General features: G+C 42.2%; 1 protein-coding gene across 4 annotated transcripts; it reads left to right on the top strand.

Annotated features, from left to right (window-relative positions):
* Positions 1-226: 226 nt before the first annotated feature.
* On the top strand, positions 227-20,531 carry FBXO40 (F-box protein 40). Of its 4 annotated transcripts, none has more exons than XM_026061488.1 (4): positions 227-316; positions 2,986-3,072; positions 10,667-12,559; positions 14,683-19,636. In XM_026061488.1, exons 2-4 carry the CDS (start codon positions 3,064-3,066, stop codon positions 14,878-14,880), a joined length of 2,100 nt encoding a protein of 699 aa, XP_025917273.1. In that variant the 5' UTR covers positions 227-316; positions 2,986-3,063; the 3' UTR covers positions 14,881-19,636. The 4 variants fall into 4 exon arrangements, 3 of the variants coding, with proteins under 3 accessions (XP_025917273.1, XP_025917274.1, XP_025917275.1); XR_003252794.1 differs by lacking the exon at positions 227-316 and having other exon boundaries at positions 2,165-3,072; positions 14,683-16,960; positions 17,452-19,638; XM_026061489.1 differs by lacking the exon at positions 2,986-3,072 and having other exon boundaries at positions 228-316; positions 14,683-19,634.
* The last annotated feature ends 1,013 nt before the right edge of the window (positions 20,532-21,544 follow it).

Genomic DNA, 21,544 nt, shown 5'->3' with positions numbered 1-21,544 from the left:
AGCGCGCGCTCCCGCCTCTGGCGCAGCCGCAGACAGGGCACGCCGTTCCCGTCGGGATGCCCGCAGCGCGCTAGCGGGGCATGCCGGGAGCTGTAGGGCGGCGGTGGCGGCGCTGACAGAGGCCGCGGGGTGGGGGAGAAGTTGCCACCTCTGAGTTTGGGGAGGGAGGATCGCCCGGCGGCCGGGGGGAGCCCTCCCGGTTAACTGTCACGGCAGCGTGACACGAAAGCGCGGCGTTGACCTGTCTGGATCCACGGAGTTTAACCTGCTCCGAATCGGCGGCGGTGCAAGGACACTTCATAAAAGGCAGCCGTAGGTGGGTGTAAAAGGGAAAAGTTTCCCAGGGCTCTCTACAGCCTCGCACAAACTCATTAGCTTTCACACGTGAAAAGTGAAGTCATTGCACAGCTTCCTGGACAAAACATAGGATAGTAGGACTGAACGCAACAGAGTGGCAGTAATAAATACAGCAGTGGTTAATGGTCTCAGAGCTAGCACAAAAAGCTCCAGTCAACCATAGTATATGTTATATATAGAGAGAGTGTATATATTGTATATATTATATATACACACACGTATATAAAATACCAGACTTCTATATAGCATAGTAATTTTACCCACAGAACTGACAAGAGAATAAAGCAGACTGGCAACAGCTTTCTCCCAAAGCATACATATCACAAAATTAACAACAGTTACATGTTTCTTCCAAAGATTTCCCATTTCTTGCACCCTACCAGTAAATATGCCTGTACAGCAGCAGGCAGCATTGACTGGCATCCGTCAGATAGCTCGAATCAAGCCAGCACAGGTAACAGTGGCGGCAGAGATCTGCAAGTCCTCCTGCTTTTGCTGAGAGCGTGGCTCCAGATGCAGCCAAGGCAACGCAAGGGTGTATTGCAGGGAAAGGGACGAATTCCTGCTCCCTGTCATCTTTGCTCTTCTGCTCTCTCTTTCTCCATCTCATGTGCACATTTTCAGGCGTGGTGAACTACATTAATTCTGCATGTCTTGTGATACCATGTCCTAAAACATGACCACAAATGATGTCTCTTGGCAGTACAGCCCTCACCTGCAGTCTTGCAAAACTCAGGAGCTTGTGTTACGTGAGGCCGAGCAGGCAGACGAGCCAGGCGCAGGTCAGCCTCTCTGGCTCGGAGTGATCACGAAGCAACACAGAAGCGGTAAAAAGTGCCGCCAGAGTTCAGACTTCCTGGGAACACAGAGATCTAAAAGCAGGCTGACCTCAGGTGCCAACAAAATTGAGATAGAAGGTAGCTTCATTTCTGACAACTGGTTCTGAAGCACTAAATATTTGTAGTAATTCCAGTTAATTCAGCTGGAGGGAGTTTACTCCTAAACCAATAGAATAGGATTTTGAGAAGTACTGTGGTTCATATAAAAGTAAAGCATGCAAGTGATATGTATTTAAACACAGTCCAAAAAGAAAATGACAACATTGAAGAGGTTCCAGTGAGTTTGCATGAAGAATGACCATGAACTGGGGTTTGGGGAGTGGAGGTGAAAGGAGTGAACAAATCAGTGATAATGTTGTTATTGGGTGAAATACAGGTTTAGACATATTGCTGCTGGCCCCTGTTTTCCCTAGTGCAATGGGATGATAGAAAATGGTATCATGATAATACTGCCCTTTCTAAAAAAGGCCATGGAACCAGACTGTTTACCATATTTAGCACTACTAAATTACAGCTGGCACCAGCAACTCTTGGTTGTCACCTGCTGACATTTTGTTCAACATAAAAATGAAAACACAGTTGCCTGCACTGTTTGAAACCGTTAGAGTCACTGAGGACTTGCAGATAGGGAAAGGGAAAGATAAGATAAAACAAAAAGCTTGGTGTGAGTTAGGATCTCCGAGCTGCTGCCACAGCAGTGAAAAGGTGCTCTGTGTTTCTGAGGTGAAGAAAACGAGTCACATACCGCAGCAGGGTCACCAGAGGTGTCTTTGTCACCAAATAAAGTTTAGACAGCCACCCACTAGGGAGAGGCAGCAACGTGTCCACACCCCAGAAGGAAGAAAACAAGGGGCGCTTTGCTGCTGCTCTGCCCAGGGAGGTCTCAAACAAGCAACAACGCTGGAAGGGGAACGAGCGGTGCCCCAGGCCGGTTAGAAGTAGTGACCTTTCCCATGTGCCTTCACAGAGATCCAGCTGCCAAGGCAAAGGACACACAGTGAGTGCAACACCAGAGTCCATCTCAGGCAGCACCTGAATGTCACTAACATTGCAGAGCACCTGTATATGTGCATTTGCCATATATGTATCTGAAATTCTTTGATAGACCCATGTTGACCTTTAAATAAGGTTACTTACCTGTGCTGTTACTCCCAGGTTTGGCTGGGGAGGGAGGCACTGCAAACTGCACCTCTAAGGCTTTCTTCCGCTTGTTGGCTGGACCCTTTTGCTGTGCAGTGCAGTGGCCTGAGTTACAGAGACCCCTCGGTGAGGGCTTGGACACCGCCAGGCCGATTCTGGATAATTTCAGCTGTCTTTCTCCTCACACCACCCCTCTCCCAGGCCCCTGTCTGCTGTGGATCAGACACACATCATCACTATTTGCATCTGTTGCTGCAGTTCATTACAACAGGAGTAGGGGACATAGTGACAACTGGAATAGCAGAAATCACAAACTGATACAGGCACAAAGAAGGGTCAAGCTGTAAAGGACTGGGAACTGAATCTTCCTCAGAGAGTGGCAGGAAACCTGCAGAGCTCTGGAAAACATTGTGATCTGCTCCTCTAAGTACTCAGGACAGAGGACATGGTTACTTCTTTCTCTCCATTTTCTCTGCTAAGTATCACTCCAGTAGTTATACTGTTAATAAATACAGTGGAAGATGCCACTCTGTAAGCCGACCTACATGGTCACATGCGCTGGTTTTATTTTTAACATCCAAAACTACTTGATGTTTCTACTTGGGCTTGCTCTGTGCTTTCCCATTCTGTCCTCTTTCTCTGCTTCCAGTGATCCCTTATCCATCTCACTTCAGCCCAGCTGAGCAAAACCAAGAGAACAAGTGTTTGGTGCAAACACAGGGACTCTATGATTAAGGTAAGGTTTTGTAAGTGGAGTTGGAGTCTTTACTGATCAAAGCTTATGCAATGGTTACTCTGTCAAGCTATGAAAATCAAGACATGCCTTCAAAATAATCTTAGTGGTTAGGATGAGGTAGAATAATCAGAAGATGTCTTAAATGGCACCCTAAGACAGAGGCAGCTGGCAACTTCTGTGACCTGTTACTCTAAAAAAAGAACCTCCATTATTTATTCAGTGGATTAGCCATGGTTTGCAACACTGTATTTAGGTTTTTCTAAAAACTAAGATGCTGACTATAAAATGGGAACTTCAGTATTAGGACAGACAATAAATCAAAAATTCAGTTGCTGTAATTTTCAAGAAACTGGAGAAAAGTAAAAGAAGGAGGTACACAAGGAGATGCACTAAGGGTCAGAGAAGAAGCAGGAGCAATCTTGTGGCAAAAATGCTAAGACTTAAAATCCAATGAGTTTTAATATATTCAGATGCAAACTGCACATTTTTTGTCCAGACTGAATAAAAAGATGATGGAGTAAGAATTAGAAGTGTTACGGGTACTGCTGTACCATTTAGAGTTATGGCTGCTTAGCAGTTTTTATTCAGGAGTCTTTTCTCTCTTGTTTTTATAAGTTATGATTTAACCATTAGCTCTGAAATTCTCTGTGCTGGGCATCTGCCTTGGGCTGATTTTTTGTTTGTTTGTTTTGTTTTACTTAAAACCACTCACTTGATTATCTCAAGAAGTTTTCAAAGAAGTATGTTAATGATATTGTTACCAGGGAGTAAAACAGAACCTGAGCCCAAAGGAAAAAAAAGTTTGGACAGTTCTCAAACTGCAACTAAACTCGAACCTGTTCTTTTAAAGTGCTTATTGAACTCAAACCAGAACTAAACCCATTCGCCAGTTACAGGCACAAAGTAAGAGTTTGCTTAATAGTGTGTCTCTACCAAGGACAGCATGGGGACACTCCACACGCACTGAGAGCTGCAGAGCGGCTGCGTGTCACAGCCTCCCTTCTCCCTTTGCTGCCTGGCTTCCACATGACTCCCTGGCATGGCCAGCACAAGATCCTCCTGCTGTGCTATGAAGCTGTACTGTGCTGCCCAGCACCGTACTACAAGCCCAGGGGATCGCTTCAGCACATGGAATTTTTTTTATTTTTTTATTTTTTTGCCTTTGTCTAAGGTGAGCTATGACTAAGTTGTTCCAGCTAGGGAGGAACAGGAAACATCACTGATCCCTGCAGCATGCTGCATGGGGTTTCTCCCAGCAGTGCCCCATGTTAGCTATGCCTCGTTATCCTCAACCCTCCCCTCCTCCTCCTGTAAGAGCACTAGTGCATCTCCCTGGATAGAAATTGCAAAAGCCAGCTCCCATGCCTCCGTATTGCATATGTGCAGCACAGGTTTGCAGGGGCAGGAGGCCATGGGTGCCCCAGCCCCTCTTCAGCTCCACAATCCTGCATGCCAGATTTAGGGAGCTGAAGAAGATCTGATGTACTGTTGTGGGAACTTGAGCACCACATGTGCTCTGCAAGAAAGGCAGGGAGCAGGGACTGAAGCTTCTGCGTGACTGATGCCCTGTACTGTGGACCCACACCATCTCTGCCATTTTAGAACATATTTTTTCAACATAAAGCAATTCCAGCCCTTTCAGTAACTCTGAACCAGCGGTTACTGCCACAAAACAGCCCAGCTTCAGTCAGCTGATGCCCAGCTAGAAAATACAGGGAATGGCTCCCTAACTATCCCAGCCTCATCTCCATCTGTCTTTGGGCTTATCTGACAGGACAGTTGTCTCACTGAAAACCTTTACGCTCTCTGTATCTTATTCCAGGGATTTGAGGTTTGCCAGAAGGGTTGCCCTGCAGTCGAAGCTCCCCTAAAAAATCCACACCGACTTGTGCAAATTTTGCATCTCTGAGAAACCATGGCTTGCACACACCCAGTAGCAGTTCACTAGAGTTCCTGATGAACATTTCACCTCTACCTTTTACATTCCCTTTCCACCCACCCTGAATTGCACCATTCTTGCTGCATGACTCATTTAAAGCTAGGTTGGCAGTATGTACACGAGCTCAGTCTAAGCGGTGATTGCAGAGCAGATGTAACGCAGAGGACAGTGACCTGCTATTCCTAAGCCAAAGTCAAGCTGTAGCTGTCTCTGCTGCAGGACTTGGGCTCAGTTAGAGGTCACTATGATGCCGGATGATGGCATTCTTGGATTTGCTTTTTATTTTCAATTCCTTGTATCAAACAACAGGACTTTAGAAATCTCTCCAGATTCATGTCCAAATGCAGTATGATGCACTGCACAAAAAGAGAAGGTCTCTAAGGAGATATCGATGCTATCCTAGAGCATGTGTTCCTACCTGGTCTCTGCCAGTGGTTTTGTGCTGAAGGCATACAACTGCAAGTGAAATATCAGAACCTAAGTATCTCTGTGCTTGATGTATATTTTTTATCTAAAGTATTACTAAAGTATTATATTTAATTATATTTATTTTAATCTTTCTATGCTTTAATGTTCCAGCTGTCAGATAGGAGTAATAATATCTTTTTACCTCAAGTATACCTCTAGTACTGCAAAGATGAATTCATTATGGCTTGTGAACCACTCAGCTACTAAGATAGTAAATATATTCAAAAAGCCTGTAAGGAAATTAGTAACTATGTATTCACTTCAAGTTTTAAGTGTTTATGCTGAAAGTGTTTAAGTGTTATGCTGAAAATAAGATAAAAGCCACATAATGGGTAATAACAATTAAAAGAAATAGTGAACTCCTGCTATCTGTCCTATACACTTCAAAATATTCACATTCCTTTAAAATATTTTTTCTGTTGTAACATCATATATAACTTTAAAATTCTTAGCTCCAAACTTTCCCAAGATTTTTACAAGCTGCTTATGTCATTGTAAGTCTTCGAAAGATTGTTTTATGTTCATTTGCAATCGTATTTCAGAGGCACTCTGTAAACTAATTATCAGAGGTTTCTGGTGGTCCTTTTTGATGGTTCCTTGAAGTGGGAGTCATCCCTTGATTCTGTAAGAAGAACTCAGATGTGATATATTATCTTAGGATGTCATATAATCAGTCCTCTACATATAGCAAATAACATACAGGAAAACAATTGTATTGTTTTGGCTCATTGACTGCAACTGAATTAAATATGTATTTACTGAAAATAAAATATATTTCATTTATAAACCATAATTTTTTGTCACTGAATAGATCTGCTCCAAACACAGACATATCCACAGTTAGAATAGCAGCTGTATATTTTTAAACCTTACTTGATTTGCTGTCATTGCAGTCTAAAAATAAAGATTTACCGAAGTGGACAGAATGTGAACTGTAATTTACATCCTTTCATTCCACAGTAACTTGAACATGATTCAAATAAGCATTTCTTTTGATTTTTTTTTAAACCCAGCTCTTAGGAGATATTGCAAGTTGCAGGGAAACAAGGAATATGTAGAAATGTTTCGTTACCTGACGTATGTGTCTCATCTGCCTCTGAATTTTGTGTATCAAACTTACTGAGGCAAGAATTTGTAAATTGTTAGTGTTTTGAAAGTTGATTGTAACTTGTGCATTGACAATAATATCATCAACTAAAATGCAGAGCTAACTAATCAGTTAAAATACAGAGCTCCTGATTACCAGCATGTCAGAATATGAGAAGTTTTCAAAACACCTGGCAGAGAATGATATATATCAGAAAAATTCTCTCTCCTTTATTTTTGTCCTCTAGCTTAAGGGATTTAATAGTAAGGAGAGAGGTATAGAAATCATTTGTCTGACAGAACAGCATATACAACTTAGAGATGAGGTAAACTAAACTAAAAATGGCAGATCTGAATAATCGTGAAGATTGATTCTGGATTGAATGCTCTGGTATGGTCACTTCTCATAAGAAAAAAACCCCATATTTTCTTTTTATACAAGCGATTCTGATGTGGTTAGTTCCAGCATATAACAGTGTATATATGAAAGCAGGCTCAGAAACTTTGCAAACAGCCCTTTCTGTGGTTGTAGAGAACCATAAGGTCTATGCCTTAGAATATATTTTTATTTATCAATTATTTCTCTCCGAGAGTTAGTATTGCAGTGGAAAGTATTGTTCATACATTCATGTTTTTATTGCAGAGTAATGTACCCAGCCTTCCTCTGACCTTATGCAAGTCATAGCTGGGACTATTTTTAGAAATTATATTTGCAGCAGAATGCTACAAGAATGAGAGTAGCAGGGATGCTGCCAACGAGAAATATATCCATCTGTGTCTCTTGCTTCTCTGAGCTGCACAGAAGTAGATATAACTAAACAGTCTAAAGAGGGATGGATACCATCCTAAAGAGTATGTATTTAGGGGCTGGATCTGGCTGGGGCCATCCCAGCCAGCATCATGCTGTCACCTCTGTGCAGAACCTAGTGCAGAAACCAGAACAAGGCAGGGAGTGCTGTAATAGATAGTTATGAAATATTACTTTTCTGCATTGCTCTCTTGAGCTTATCCCATGTGTGCAAAGAAAGGCCAAGGTACCCAAGCTTACACTTCAGAGTGTAAGTTCTTCCCTGGGTAAAGGGATCACAAAGGACTTGTTCCTCTACTATGCAGGACGGAGGAGGGATGTGGCTGATTCAGTAAGAGGTGTGAACAGGTATTTGTCAGCGTTGGCAGTTGCAATGGATGAGATGAAGATGTGTTGAGCAATCAATGCACATCAAATTCAAATATAAATGTGCAGTCTTTCATGACTGCAGAAACCAACGTGCAGTGCTTTTCCCAGACACCTTTCCTTCTCCTGCATTGTTCCTGACTTCCGTGCCCTGAGTGTGAAAGTGTGAAAGATGAGCCATTGAAACAGTACTTCAAGAAAGAAAAGGGAAGGACCATCACATAGCATTTCTTCTCCTTGAGCCTGGGCCTGCTTCCTCTGCAGCACTGCTCTCCTCAGGGCTAAGTCACTTAAGCCTGGGGTTTCAAAATCACTCACATCTAGGTAGGTGCTGCCACTGCACTTTCTTTAACATTGGAAAAAGTAAGATCTAAATTATTTTACTAATAATGTATATTTTTTCCCAGAGCCAAACAAGAGTCCAATAGTAGGTCCTACCGCACAGAAAGTGTGGTGGTAGACTTGTCAAGAATCCTCTTCCCATTTTGACTGAGTAAAAACTCCCCCAGTCTTGCTTCTTACAAGAAAGGACAGAAAAAAAATGTCCTGGGTCCTGTTTGGAAACACAACTACAGTTCATGCTTATCATTAACGTTCTCCCTCCCACAAAGATTTGCACCAGACTGAACCAGGCTGGAAAGCAGCCTGGCCTTTACAGCAAAGAGCAGACAATCAGAAGTATGGATCCTTCCACATACAGCAGCTATTTTTTGGGTTAGTTGTGTCAGTTGGTGCTCCAAGGAAGTAGCAGAAGGATTGGGCAGCCTCTAATTCTCTAATCCAACCCTTGTGCATGCTGGGAGTGTATAAGGGGAAAGGACCACAAAATGTCCCAGCACCTCTTAGGTTTGCTGTTGGAGACAGTTTGCTTGGCTCTGTGGACCACTGGTTTGACCCAGAATGTCATTTCTTATGTTCTTACATTCTTACGGCAAAGGAAGAGGTGCCTTATGTTAATCACCATCTCCATTTACTTGCCATCGATCTCCATGCCTTGATTTTCCCATTTTTAGGAAGGGGTAACAGCTACTGCCTGAAAATATTGCAAGGGTAGAGATATTATGAGCAAGGGGGCATTGAGAACTTTTGAAAAATGGCTTTATAATTAGCTGATTTAAACCATTTAATTGACATCCTGGAAACAAAGTAAAAACACAATAAAGAAACCAAAGCAGGTAAGTGGTTCATTCTCACACAAAGCTAGTAATCTGCTAGTGATAACATTTTATAAAAGGAACTTCATACATCACTCTTGTACTTCTCCTGTTTTGTTGTTGGACCTCAGGAACATTATATGTCCTTTTTATATTACAGCTTTTTAAAGAGAGGTTTGGAAAAAAAATTGTATATATTTTGAAACCACAGAAATACAGAATTGTGAGAACGGAAATACAGTCTTCCTTAAGAAAACATGTAGCCTGTTTACATGATAAAGCTGGTTGAAATTTCTAAAACATTTGTCTTGGCATCCTCAACTTCTTCTGTTAATCCAGTCTGTCAGTTGCAAAATGTTAAATTAATGGAGCTGCCTGATGGCAGCTGAATTTAGGAAACAGAGACTAGACTGGTATTGTTTGTTTCCATTCTTGTTGCCTGGGACCTGTTTCCCTATTTTCTGGCCCCCTATGGTATCACTTGAAGACAATATCTTCAAAAACTGTATATAAAATATGATCAAGTCACGATCACCTATTCCATTTCATGTAGTGTTTCACACTGACTTTTGAGAAGTACGTAGGATGAACCAAAAACCAGAGCGGTGATGACCTGTTTGTGGGATCATGCTCTAAAATAGATAAGAGAAATGATCCAGATTAAAAAATATCCAGAGGGGGGAAAAAAAAATCTTTCTCAAAGAGGCATCCTGTAAAAAGCATGCTCAGAGCTGACCTCTCCTGTACTGTCACAGGAAGGGAAAAGCTCTGCTGAGGTTAGATATTTGTTGTTCCTCTTCCGCTCTCGCTGCACACTGCAGTGCTGAACGGAGCATGGCGTAAACCATACTTGCCCTCTTCCCCTCCTTCATATCTACTTGACACTCACTGGAGTCAGCAAGGGGAAGAAAGGTGATCACCAAATGGAAATTTTGGTTTGTAAAAAAAAAAAAAAAGGCAAAAGAAAATGGATTTAACTGGGTGAGTGCAACCTTGATATAAGGCTCTACTGTGCTCTGGAGCTCCTCTCCAAAATGCAGACTAAGGCATCACCTCAGTCAGGGTTTTGGCTCCTGCAAGTGAATATAACAGAGAAACAAGCCTGAAGGAAAGTCCCCAGCAGTCTCTGTTCCATGGCATGAGGCATCATTTAGGAATATACAGGTAAATCAGGAAAGTAAAGCAAGGAAGACCAGGCAAATCAGCCTTAACACAGTCTGTTTAGCACACTGGGAAATGTGATCTTGAAAACATCCCTCACTCTCAGTCTTTACTACTGTAGAAGAAAGGAAGGTTCATTTGTGAAACGTTCATGTCAATATGGGGGTGGGGGCATGACGACACTCATAGGCCAAATGGCCAGCTAATTTTTCTAGGGAGGAGAAAAAAAATGTCATCTTTCCTATTCAAATAATATTGAGGAAGTGGGGAACCTTTCTGTGCCCTCACATAATTTCTTTTGCAGTTTTGATTTCAGCAGTTTGGAATAGACTGAATCAGTGCAAATACAGGGGCAGAAATCAGCTCACTCTCTCAAACTTTTGCTGCCTCTGCTGGGCTAACAACTAAAGACCTCTGAGACCCTACCTATATCCCTGATGCTATCAGGCCACTTTGTAACACAGGGATCACTGCTGATATATAACTGGAAGTCGTTTGCCCACAGAACTGCATGTGAATGCCCACCGTACGGAAATCAAACCCAGGCAATCCGACCACTGTTCTTGCTCCTCCAGACAATAATGCTTTTCTTTTTGTCTTTGCTACATGCAGCACCTGGCTCAGAAGCCTCCCCCTGGGCAGCACAAGCACTGTGAGAGATGTTTCAGCCGGCACTGTCGTGCACCGATTGAGCCCTCCATCTCCTGCATGGTGATCAGCTGCCGCCTTCACTGCAGGGCCACCTTTCACATGTGCAAGGAGGAGGAGCACCAATTGCTCTGTCCCTTAGAGCAGGTCTCCTGCCTCAACTCGGCCTATGGCTGTCCTTTCTCCATGGCCCGCTTTAAGCTGGCGAAGCACCTTCAGGTCTGTCCAGCCAGTGTTGTCTGCTGCTCGATGGAGTGGAATCGCTGGCCAAATGTGGATTCAGAAACAACCCTCCATGAGAACATTATGAAGGAAACCTTGAATGAAGACTGTCTTGACACGGCCTTGGCTCTCAGAGACCAGAAGATACTTTTCAGGACTTTGAAAATGGCTGAATTGTTTCCAGAATGGAGAGAAAAGTGTGAAGTGGAAGAGCTAATGGATGAAGCCATAGGGGAGGAAGAAGGTGCTGTGGGAGGATTAACCTGTGGTTCCCAAGGTGATGACCAATCATCTGAGCTCAGCCAACATGAGCGTGAAGAATTGGCAAAGGACAAAGAAGGAATGGATCTGGGGGGTTACAAAACCTGGGAGAACATTTTCAGCAAAGAGTTCTTGGCTTGCAAGGTAACAGGCTCAGCAGTCAGTGCAGGAAAAAAGACGAAGGAGGCTTCCAAGAAAACAGCATCAGTCCCTTGCACTGATACCTCCACAGAGAAGGCAAAGGAAGTACCTGATGCAGAAGAAGCAAAAGACCAAAAGACTGAACAGGTATCACCAAATACAGAAATGACAGGACTGGCTCCCTGGCAAGAAGGAGTCCTGGAGAGGCTGAAGAAAGAAGTTGGTGTAGCTGATTACAATATGTATCTGGTACATCATGGGGGAATGCTCATTCGCTTTGGCCAGCTAGCTGCTTGCACTCCCAAAGAAAAAGACTTTGTATATGGGAACTTAGAAGCTCAGGAGGTAAAGACTGTCTACACCTTCAAAGTGCCAGTTAGCTATTGTGGCAAAAGAGCACGACTAGGAGATGCCCTGGGACATAAAATGCCAACCTCAGACAAGCTGGTGGATACCTCAGAATTGGGAATAAGCCTAGAAGAACTACCTAAAGCAAATATAATTAAAACCACACTGTTGTGTGCACTGGAAAAAGAGCTGAAAGGCCATGAGATCTCCGAAGCAAGGGGTATTGATGGACTTTTTGTGGATTTTGCAACACAGACATACAACTTTCAGGTGGAGCCCTTCTCTTCCAATGCTGTTCTAGCAGATCTTGTGGATGAAAAAAGCCCACCTGAACTCCATGTGGAGCTCTACACAGAATGTGTAACAAGGAGACACAACAAAAGCAGTTCAGCTTTCACATTCATGTGCAGTCACTTCTTCAGGAGGGATGAGTTCCCATCACATTTCAAGAATGTGCATGCTGATATCCAGTCATGTCTGGATGGATGGTTTCAGCATCGCTGTCCGCTGGCCTACTTGGGATGCACTTATGTTCAAAACCACTTCCGCCCTGCTGGACATAAGGCCAAGGTTATATACAGCCAGCCTCTCAAGACATTTGCTATTAAACCAGAGGTTGACACCCTCCTTGCTGAATCAGGGAAGTGCAGCTCCACAGTGGCTAATCGAGGGAGAAATAAAGACTCACTGAGTAGCCTGCCAGTAGAAGTGCTCAAGTGCATTGCCGGGTTCCTGGACAGCTTCAGCTTATCTCAGCTATCACAAGTGTCAGTGCTGATGCGGGACATCTGTGCCACTCTTCTTCAAGAGAGAGGAATGGTCCTACTGGTCTGGGAGAAAAAAAGATATTCCCATGGAGGTACTTCATGGAGAGTTCGCGGAAAGGCAAGTGACTGATATTGGGAAAAGGATAGCTATGGGTCCTCTCCAGAAAAAACACAAGCATAGCGAGTGATGCTGCATGTGAGCACACAGACATGGGGAAGAATCACAAAGTTGTAAATCACAGCACAGTATGTCTGGGGAGGGTGCAGGGATGTAAAGTACAGTAAATCTAGCAAAGGTAGGAAGGTGTAAATGAGCACCTACTGGCCAGTTGCAAGTTCCCACCCAGGTTTGCTTTGGGTAACTTGTTCGCATAGGCACTATGAATTGAGAATTCCTGATAAGAACCTTCTTAGGAAGGTTACACACAAGTTCTTAAAGAACTTGAGGTTTGTCTTTTTCTTTTTTCCTCTTTACAAGCTGGTCTATGGTATCTTGAAACTAAAGCACGCTTTAGAACACTAAAAAGTGTAAAAAAGAACAAGGAGATGTGACTGTGAAAGGAGCTCAGGATTCACATCAACATTCTAGGATTTTCATGATTAGTAGTTCACAAGGTTGTCATAAAAGTCTGGTTTCTTGGGATGTGAGCACCTGAGGGAGAAGTATGGAGACAGGAAGCCCTTTCTTGCTAAGCTGGTGGTTTGAAATTGGCCTCCCACTGTTTGTGATGGAAAATTATTTTCTCTATTGGCTGTCTGGGTAGTCTGAATGAAATATGTGAACACAGCTCAGTTTAAATCCTAGTTGAAACAACAGTTACTGCAGTTTTTTTGCTAGCTGATAGCCTTGCAGTTGCTCTTACATAAAACAGGAGGGGGAATATAAGAGACTCCTTCATGACCAAGCCCACAAGAAACAGATCTAGGGGCAAATAATTAGAGAGATCCAAAGAAGACTCACAAAAATGATCTAATGATTTGGCTTTCAAATAGATGACTAAAGATCTCCACTTATTGATATTACCAAATGGAAACTTAGCAATTCATGAAAAGTACTCACTATTAAAAGAAAATACAAAGTGTGGTGAGTTCTAAATCTAGTGTAACAAGAACCAATGGCTGCAAGTTGAATTAGCCAAATCCAAACCAGAAATTAGCCATTGAAATCATTTACTGCAGGGTGTGGCTTCCTTCAGTAGAAGGAAGAAGTTCCAGCTGAGCAATCAAATAGCAATTACCTCCAGTTAGTGTAGCATAATTTCAAACCAGCAGCCTTCCCTTTAAAGAATACCCAGCCCTTTCATGTTAGCTGTCTGTTTTGACCACACATGAATCTGTTTCCAATGGACAGACTCTGCTTGAAAACACTCCATTTGTAATTAAACTGAACTTCTTGATTGTTGTGTATAATAGCTACGATTACACAGGACTAGGACAGGTGCAGGTAATTCTGAACTGTAACACACCCACCTACTGTCCTTCTACAAGAAAGTACATTTTTAGGGAAAAGAAATCCAATATGACTTTAAAAATTAATTTGATTTAATGGGATACAGCAAATATTAAAGTGATTTAACCACAGTCTTATCGCAAATACATGCTATTGCTGCAAACAAAAATTGCACATTTTAACTGGACTATTCCTATTTTTTACAAGATTGGATTTCTTCTAGGAATAACCTTAACCCCCGAATTTTCCAGGCTTGTTAGAGGGTGGTTACTTCCAAGGTACTGATATATGCTTTCAACTATAAGGAGATCTTTATTTAGTCTTTTTTTTTTTTTGAGAGAGAGAGAGAGAGAGAGAGAGAGAGAGAGATTATACAAGCATGCTCTATTTACTCTGCTTTATAACTGCCTTGGATGCATCTAGCCTCCATTTTTGCACACTGTACATGTGTGATGTAGCTTTCTGTAGATGTGCAGTGTCAGCTGTCCTGGATTTCCTAATGTACAGCACTGGATTAGCACCAAACACTGTAGAAGGATACTTTCCCATTAAAAATAACAGTTGATGACAAAAGCAGCAAACCCAGCAAGTATGAGGTATGTAACAATACAGACCACATTTTTATTTGTTATACTAGCCCTGCATGATCAGAATTTCACTAGTCTGTTCAGTACAAGTAGTGTACATTCACTATAAGCCGACCGAGGTTTTTAAAATCGTATTATATTTTGCTAACATTCCAGTCTTCTCTCCTCAGTTTCTCTTCCCTCCCTCTCTTCCCCACGTATTAGATCTGGCAGTTCAGCAGCCTGTTCTCCACAGTTAAAAAATGGCAGTTCAATGATGCCATGAGCATGTCTGAACATCTGAAGAATTGTCCTTTCTACGACGTGGAGCACAAGAAGGACCCTGTGTTGCTGACGAGCATGTGTGAATCTCAAGAGCAGATTCAAAAGACCCTGGTCTCTACTTTCAAGCGCAGATTCTGAACGACCTGCACCCCTTTCCCCATGGTCCTTTCAAGGTTATTTGAAAGAAGATTTGGAAATTCGGTTGTAAAGATTGCTGTTTCTAACTCTCCTTTGGAAATACGAAATTGGCTTCCCTCCAGCTATATCTGGAACATCCTGCATCTTTTTCCTGCATTAATTTAATTGCTAAAATGTCATCCATAGAGTTCTGGCACACTGCTCACTGATGTCATGTGCTTTCTATTTCTTTTTCTGTTCTTTGCTTAATTGAGAAATCTTGAGAAAGTAATAAGGATATTGTTTGAAAGTAGCATCTTGGCAACCTTGAAGATAGGCTGTTGCTCCTACACCATGTCCCTGAGAGAAGCAAGAGCAGTTAATGTAGGTACATTAATGTAGGTACAGCTTGACTAGATGTGGACCACCTCTCTGTTGGCTGGAGAAGTTCTGGGCATACAGACCGGTGCCCTCCAACCTGACAGGTCTAGGAATTGCTAAGGTACTCTGAGATGTGGGCAAAGAGAAAGGAGCCCCAAAAAGAAAGTGGATAAATTAGAACTCCAGTGAGGACTCAGGAATGCACCGCACAACCACAAACCATCATTTAGGGCCCTGATTCAGGCAAACACCTATCTGGGACAGCATTTGAGTGCATGCCTGAAGTTGAGCTCATGGGAACATTAAAACTCAACCAAAGCAAACTCGCTCATTCTTAGAAATAACCAAGTTGCAAACCGTTTTAGGGAATCTGTTGATTTTTTATATTTTTCAATCAATAATTGTCTCTAAATGTTTCATTTAAATATCCACTAAAGCCATCAAAAATTATTTGAAGACACTTTCAGAATGTCTTACCTAACCAGTTTTGCAATGAACAATTTGTCACAACAAGATTTTTTTTTCCATAAAAGAAAAAACATTCAGCAACTCATTCAGTAATGGTATGAATAATGTTTACTACAATTAAAAAGGAGAAAAAATGGAAACAATCAGGAAACATGGAAGATATCAAATGGAGTATAAAATTTTTTTCTATTCTAACAGAGCAGAAAAGTAGTTAGGATTTGGTTGATTTTTTAATAAGTAAATTAAGTTGAAATAAGTTAATTTGAGAGAAAGCAGGAATGCTATGAACAGTGGATGTCTCATTCCAATATTTAGACTGATTTCAGACATGCTAGTTAGAAATGCCATAGTTCTGGTTGTAGGTGGGATTCTTCTGAAATGGCTTTAGAGTGATTCAACAGCTTGCAGACTTTGCATACAGTCACTTTCTTTTTTAAGCTCATAAGCGTGAGCTCAGCACATGTGATCTGGCTTTCACCTCACAGGCACAGCTTACCAGCACTCATGGATCTGTGGTGCCCTGGGCCAGGCACTCACATGATGGAGTAGGTGCCGGTGCCACTGCTCTCACTACCTGGGCCAGCTGGATTAAACCTGAGTCAGGTATATTGAGACATGCTGCACTTGTAGCTCCCCATTTCAGCATAGATCTAGGATGAGCAGACTACACAAGGAAGAACTACCTCTTATTGATAAGGGCTGTTACTCACGGTTGCTGATGAACCTGAATCAAGCCCATGGTAACCGAGGCCATGAATTGCATGGTGCCAGAAACAACCCCAAGTACTGTTTGTCCTCATCTATGCTTGCAGTTTAAATGGTCCCTCTGAGATTCTACCATATAAGAATATTTTTCTTCTCCAGATACATGCCCTCAGGAAAACTTCCTTTGATTTGTTGGGGTGTGGATTAGTCCCAGGATTATCAACAGGACTAACAGCAATTACTGTTTTTTTTCATGGTATTCTGTTGCCTTTCCCTAGAGATCCTTCCTGGGAAGTCTCATAATGCTGTACACATGAGAGTAAATCTGTCTGTACGTGAATCCTGTGGAGAACAAGTAGCAACCCAATTTTATGTACAGAAAATTGAGGCAAAATAACACAAGGAATCTGAGCTGGGCCAGGCTGCAGTTAAAGCTGGTGTTCCTTTGTTCCTTCGTCCTGTGGTTTAATCACTGTGCAAAAACAAACTTCCTGTCCTATAAAGATGCTTACAAAAACTCAGCTGTCCTCAGAAAATCCGCTATGAAGTAGGTTGTCCAATATTATCACTCTGTGTTTTACATAGGAAAGTTGATGCATGTGAGACAACACAAACTTTCTAGACTGGCCTTTACATGAGGGTCTCTTTGGTGAAAGATGCTCAGCAGCTGCAAATGCATGTCCAAAAATCAGGTGCCAGTATCTAAGCTTGGTACTGAAAAATGGAGGCACTCAAAATTATGGACAAATTTAGGAGAAAAAAAGAAGAGCCTTATACATAGAGTCTCAGAGTGAGTCAGTGTTTAAGGCGGGTTTAAGAGACCATTAGAAAGTAAATTCAGTCTATGAACTGTCTCTCATTTGATCAGCCACTTAGCTGCTGTAAACTGGTGTAGCTCCACTGAAATTGATTTATGTTAGTGGTGAATTGGGCTCATTTTACCTTTAGTATCAGTGTCACTGACACTGCTGCTATTCTGGTTCAGGCCTACTTTTGTCAGCTTCAGGGACTTTTCTTCTTGTATCTTCCTTTTTCTAGAGATCTTCTGACTTATGCAGCAGCCTTATAACTGGTGACCTTGCTTCTTCCCTGGGAAGGAGGTGCCAAAGTCAGACTGCGGAGAGGCTGCAGCTTTGGCAAGTGTGGTCATTAAAGGTGTGGGTTAGAGAGAGGAATGTCTCGACCACTACATCTAGGGACCAACCTGGGTTAAGATGCAACATCTAGGAGACTAGACGGCGATCCTTTTCCCTTGGGTACTACTATAAAATACACTGGAGATACACAGGCTCCTAATTCACCAAGAGAGAAAGAAACAAACTCACTCAGGTAAATATATATGCATAGTTTTTGGTTAAGTCAACAAGATTTATTTACAGCCTATGCTTCGGCTATACAGTAGAAGCTGAAAATCCACAAGTGACCTTTAGATTAGTCATTAATCCCACCCTGGAAGAGGGAAGACGGTACAGCAAAGTGGAGGTCCCACTCAGAAGGGTGAGTACCTACCTCACAGATGCCAGCTGGTAGAAACCTCTTACTTTATCTCTCATTTAACACTAGAGGAGAGCTGTGGGCTGGTATCGGATACAGTTTAATTAATCAGAGCATGTATGCCAGGCTAGCCCGATGTTGATGGTCCTACTCATTAGCAGGAGCTAAAGAAGGAGGCTTGGGCTTGGATTTAGTAAGTGTTCAGTCTCCTTGTTTAGGCTTGTAACTTGACCAAAGGAAAATCAAAATAAATAGGGAAACTTCCCCATTAGAAAGTTAGGCATCTAAATAGAATTTAGGACCCAAAACATTTCCTGAATGTCAGCTTGAGGGATTCAATCAGAAGAAACATGGCATTTGTTACTTTTTAAAACAGCTGTTTTGCTGTGGAGTGACCCAAATGGGGAAAGTGGATCCAATCCAGTGGAGCACAGAGGTTGCTCTCTGTCCACATCTCACACTTCAGACCTTCATGGCTTAGATCCCATTAGTGCTGCCCACATGTCTTGTGAAGGGCAAGAACAATATTCTGCACACTCTGGAGACTGACAAATTTTGCAGTGTTTTTTCGTGTTGGAAGAATGGGAACTGGAATGACAGCCTCATGGAAATCAGAGAGGTCAGAGCAGGGCAAAAAAAGCTGAGGACAAGAGAGTAGGAAGACAGAGTACCTGACAGAGTAAAGGTGACATGGTGAGAGGCAAGTGGAAAAAGGTAAAAGTGCACATGCATGAAGGGAAGTGGGATGTGGAAGAGGTGATGGGACTGGAAGTGTGTTCAGAGGAAATAATTCAATTCAACAGAAACTAGAAGGATGGGATAGCAGAGCAGAGACATGTTTAGTAGAGTAGAGACATATGGAGAGCATAAGAAGGGGAATGGAGAGTTTATTTTTATTTATTTTGGCTTCTACTGACAAAGTAAGATATTTGCATGAGCCTTGTGAACTCAGTGAATTGCAGACTGTTCTGAATTATAAGCTTTATCATGACTCTTGCTCATGCTCTTGTAGCAGGACCTCTGCTCTGGGGTAAACTATTCAGCTAGTATGTTGTTGAAAGACCAGAGCTGAGAGGCCATTGTAAAACCATGAAAAGTCACCAGTTTTGATGTTCCTGCATACTCATCGTTCACTGCCAACAGCTGATGTTCTTGAAAATGCTCCTCTTTGAGGAAGTGGCTGGGAATTCCCATTCAGTGTTATACAGTAACATGGGAGAGATGATATTTCTTAAGGGGCAAAAGGGTAGGCCATATAGCGACAAATACCATAAGTCCAGACTGGAGGAAGAAATTACTTGCCAGTCCTCCAACTCCCAAAACCAAGTGAGCACAGATAAGATGAAGTTTGTCTGAACAATGTTATTTTGTAAAGGTTTGTAACTCCTTGTTGCTTTCTTAAGAATAAAAATTATGGTTAAAAAAATCCAATAAAATACTTGTCTTAGCTTATTTTCTTAGTTTCATCACAATAATGTTTGCTTTACTTTCAAATCAGGTAATTCCTGTACCCTCATTTTCATTATTCTCCTTTCCTCTGCTTCACTCTTCAGTTTGATCCTCCTGAGTGTAGAATAAGACTACATATCAGTTACAATTATTTTTTCTCTCTGCATAGTCACCTTCTACTTCCTGGTTCAGTTATTTACTCATATTGTTGAAAAACTTTCTCTGTTTCTGAAAGTTTCTTTTCCAGGTTGACATGTCACATTATATCTGCAAACATGTAAAGAAAAGAGTTTTCTTTGCCAGTCTGTCTCCTTTCTTATTCTTCACTTATTTTTAATAACATGGTTGGTCTGACTGTTCATCCAAGTAGTTACAGAGAGATTTTTGCTTCTTTACTTGGGATGCAAGTTCCACAACTGCTGTGCATCTCTCACAGAAATTCTGGACTTCTTTCACATTCAGGTCCTCGACCTTTATAGTTTAAGTTAATGAGTTCTCCTAAAGCCTTGATGTTTTTTCCTTTTGAAAAAACGCTTCATGTACAAACCTACTTTTGCTTAGGTTCCTGCTTAATTTATATGTAAGCAAACTATGATCACACAGTCCAAATTTATTTTTGATGACCAGCTGCTCTACGACTTAATTGCTATTTACAACTAAGTAATCTTTTGTTGGTTCAATGACTGTTTTGTGAAGGAATTTGTCATCTGTTATACTGAAAAACATAGGCCTAGGCCCAATTATGATTATCAGAGTTTAGTCTTCAGTTCATAAATGTGAAGTTAATTTCTCATGGCAGCATAGTTCCTTGTGGGATTTATCTACCTCTTTTAATATTAGAGCTCTCTCTCTATATATCCAATGATGAACTTGAGTCGTTCACAGCTGACTCTGACCTCTGCCAGAGAAAAGTCTCTTCTAACCTTCTTGCTGAGTTTTATGTAAACAACCCATTACATCATTAATCTGATGCTAACTCACTGTCTTTAGCTTCATTTCTACCAGTCCTGAACTGAAGAATATTTTAGTACCTGGCATGACTGTTATTCCACTGTATTTCTGCCACTTGCATGACAGCCAGTTTACACTCCATAGTAGCTGTTCCTAGTTCTTTCCTACAACTATCTGAAGGGTTGTAGATACAACAAAGATAGTGGAGCCAAACTCTTCTCAGTAGTGCCAGGCAATAAAAAAGGGGCAATGGCAACAAGTTGCAGCTTGGAAGGGTCAGGTTGGACTTTAGGAAAAACTTTTTTATCAGCAGGGTAGTGCAGCACTGGAACAGGTATACCTGGAAAGGTGGTAGAATCTCCATCCCTGGAGAGTTTCCAGACTTGGCTGGACAAAATCATGGTGACCTGATCTAGCAGGAGGTTGGATTGAGACCTCCAGAGCTCCCTTCCAACCACCACTTCTCTGATTCCACAATATCGCCTGAGATACCCTATAGTATACAGACATCTCTGTTAGTACTCCCTGACCTCCTCCACTTCCCTTAGCTGAACTAAATAGCCCTTTAGCTGTTGGTATTGGCTGCCTGATGCTTCTCCATCAGTACCTTCTCTCTCCTTGCTGTCTAGGCTTCTGCCCTCTTTATCTACTGCCAGGTACTTATTTTACCGGCTTTCAGCTCCCTGCATACAAAACCAGACACACCTATAACACAACTCTCTTCCAGCAGTTGCAGCAGCAGCACTGAATGGATCTCTTGGACAGGATACCTACACAGTAAAACTGTATTTATGAGCTAGCTTAGTGTGATGCAAAACTTTTTACCAGGGCTGTTTCCTTTAGCCAGGCTGATCCAGCAGGCAAAGGACTGCTGCTCCGGAGAACAGAAGGGAGTCTCAGCTTTACCAAATGTCTGGAAGGATTTGATTACAGAGAATAGTCAAGAGCAGTTTACTGCTCTGAAAGACAAATTCGATCATTATAGCTGTGTTTGAACCTCTCTGAAAGCAGTAAGCCACGATTCATTTCACAGCCACAGCACCGGCTGCAGACTTCCCCCAACTTCTGTGCATAAAAAGCTAAGGGCCAAATCTGCTCCCGTAGGCTCAAAGTGCCGTTCTGGTCCCATGGGAGCAGCTAGAGAAACAAATTAGGGAAAGGAGCCTTGCCTCAGCAGGGAGAGCTGCTGCCTTTGCCCCGAGCGCAGCAGCTGCAGAGACGCCTGCACTCTGCCTTG

Source organism: Apteryx rowi, unplaced genomic scaffold (genome assembly GCF_003343035.1).
Source record: "Apteryx rowi isolate R43461 unplaced genomic scaffold, aptRow1 scaffold_181, whole genome shotgun sequence".
In the NCBI taxonomy this organism is placed as follows: domain Eukaryota; kingdom Metazoa; phylum Chordata; class Aves; order Apterygiformes; family Apterygidae; genus Apteryx; species Apteryx rowi.
Note: the sequence above shows the minus strand (reverse complement) of the source record. Positions and strands in the feature narration are given on the sequence as shown.

Bases quoted from the DNA above. Each gene is read 5' to 3' on its own strand.
- FBXO40 (XM_026061488.1), top strand. The intron at 12,560-14,682 runs GCAAGTGACTGA...CCCACGTATTAG, and splicing joins CATGGAGAGTTCGCGGAAAG to ATCTGGCAGTTCAGCAGCCT.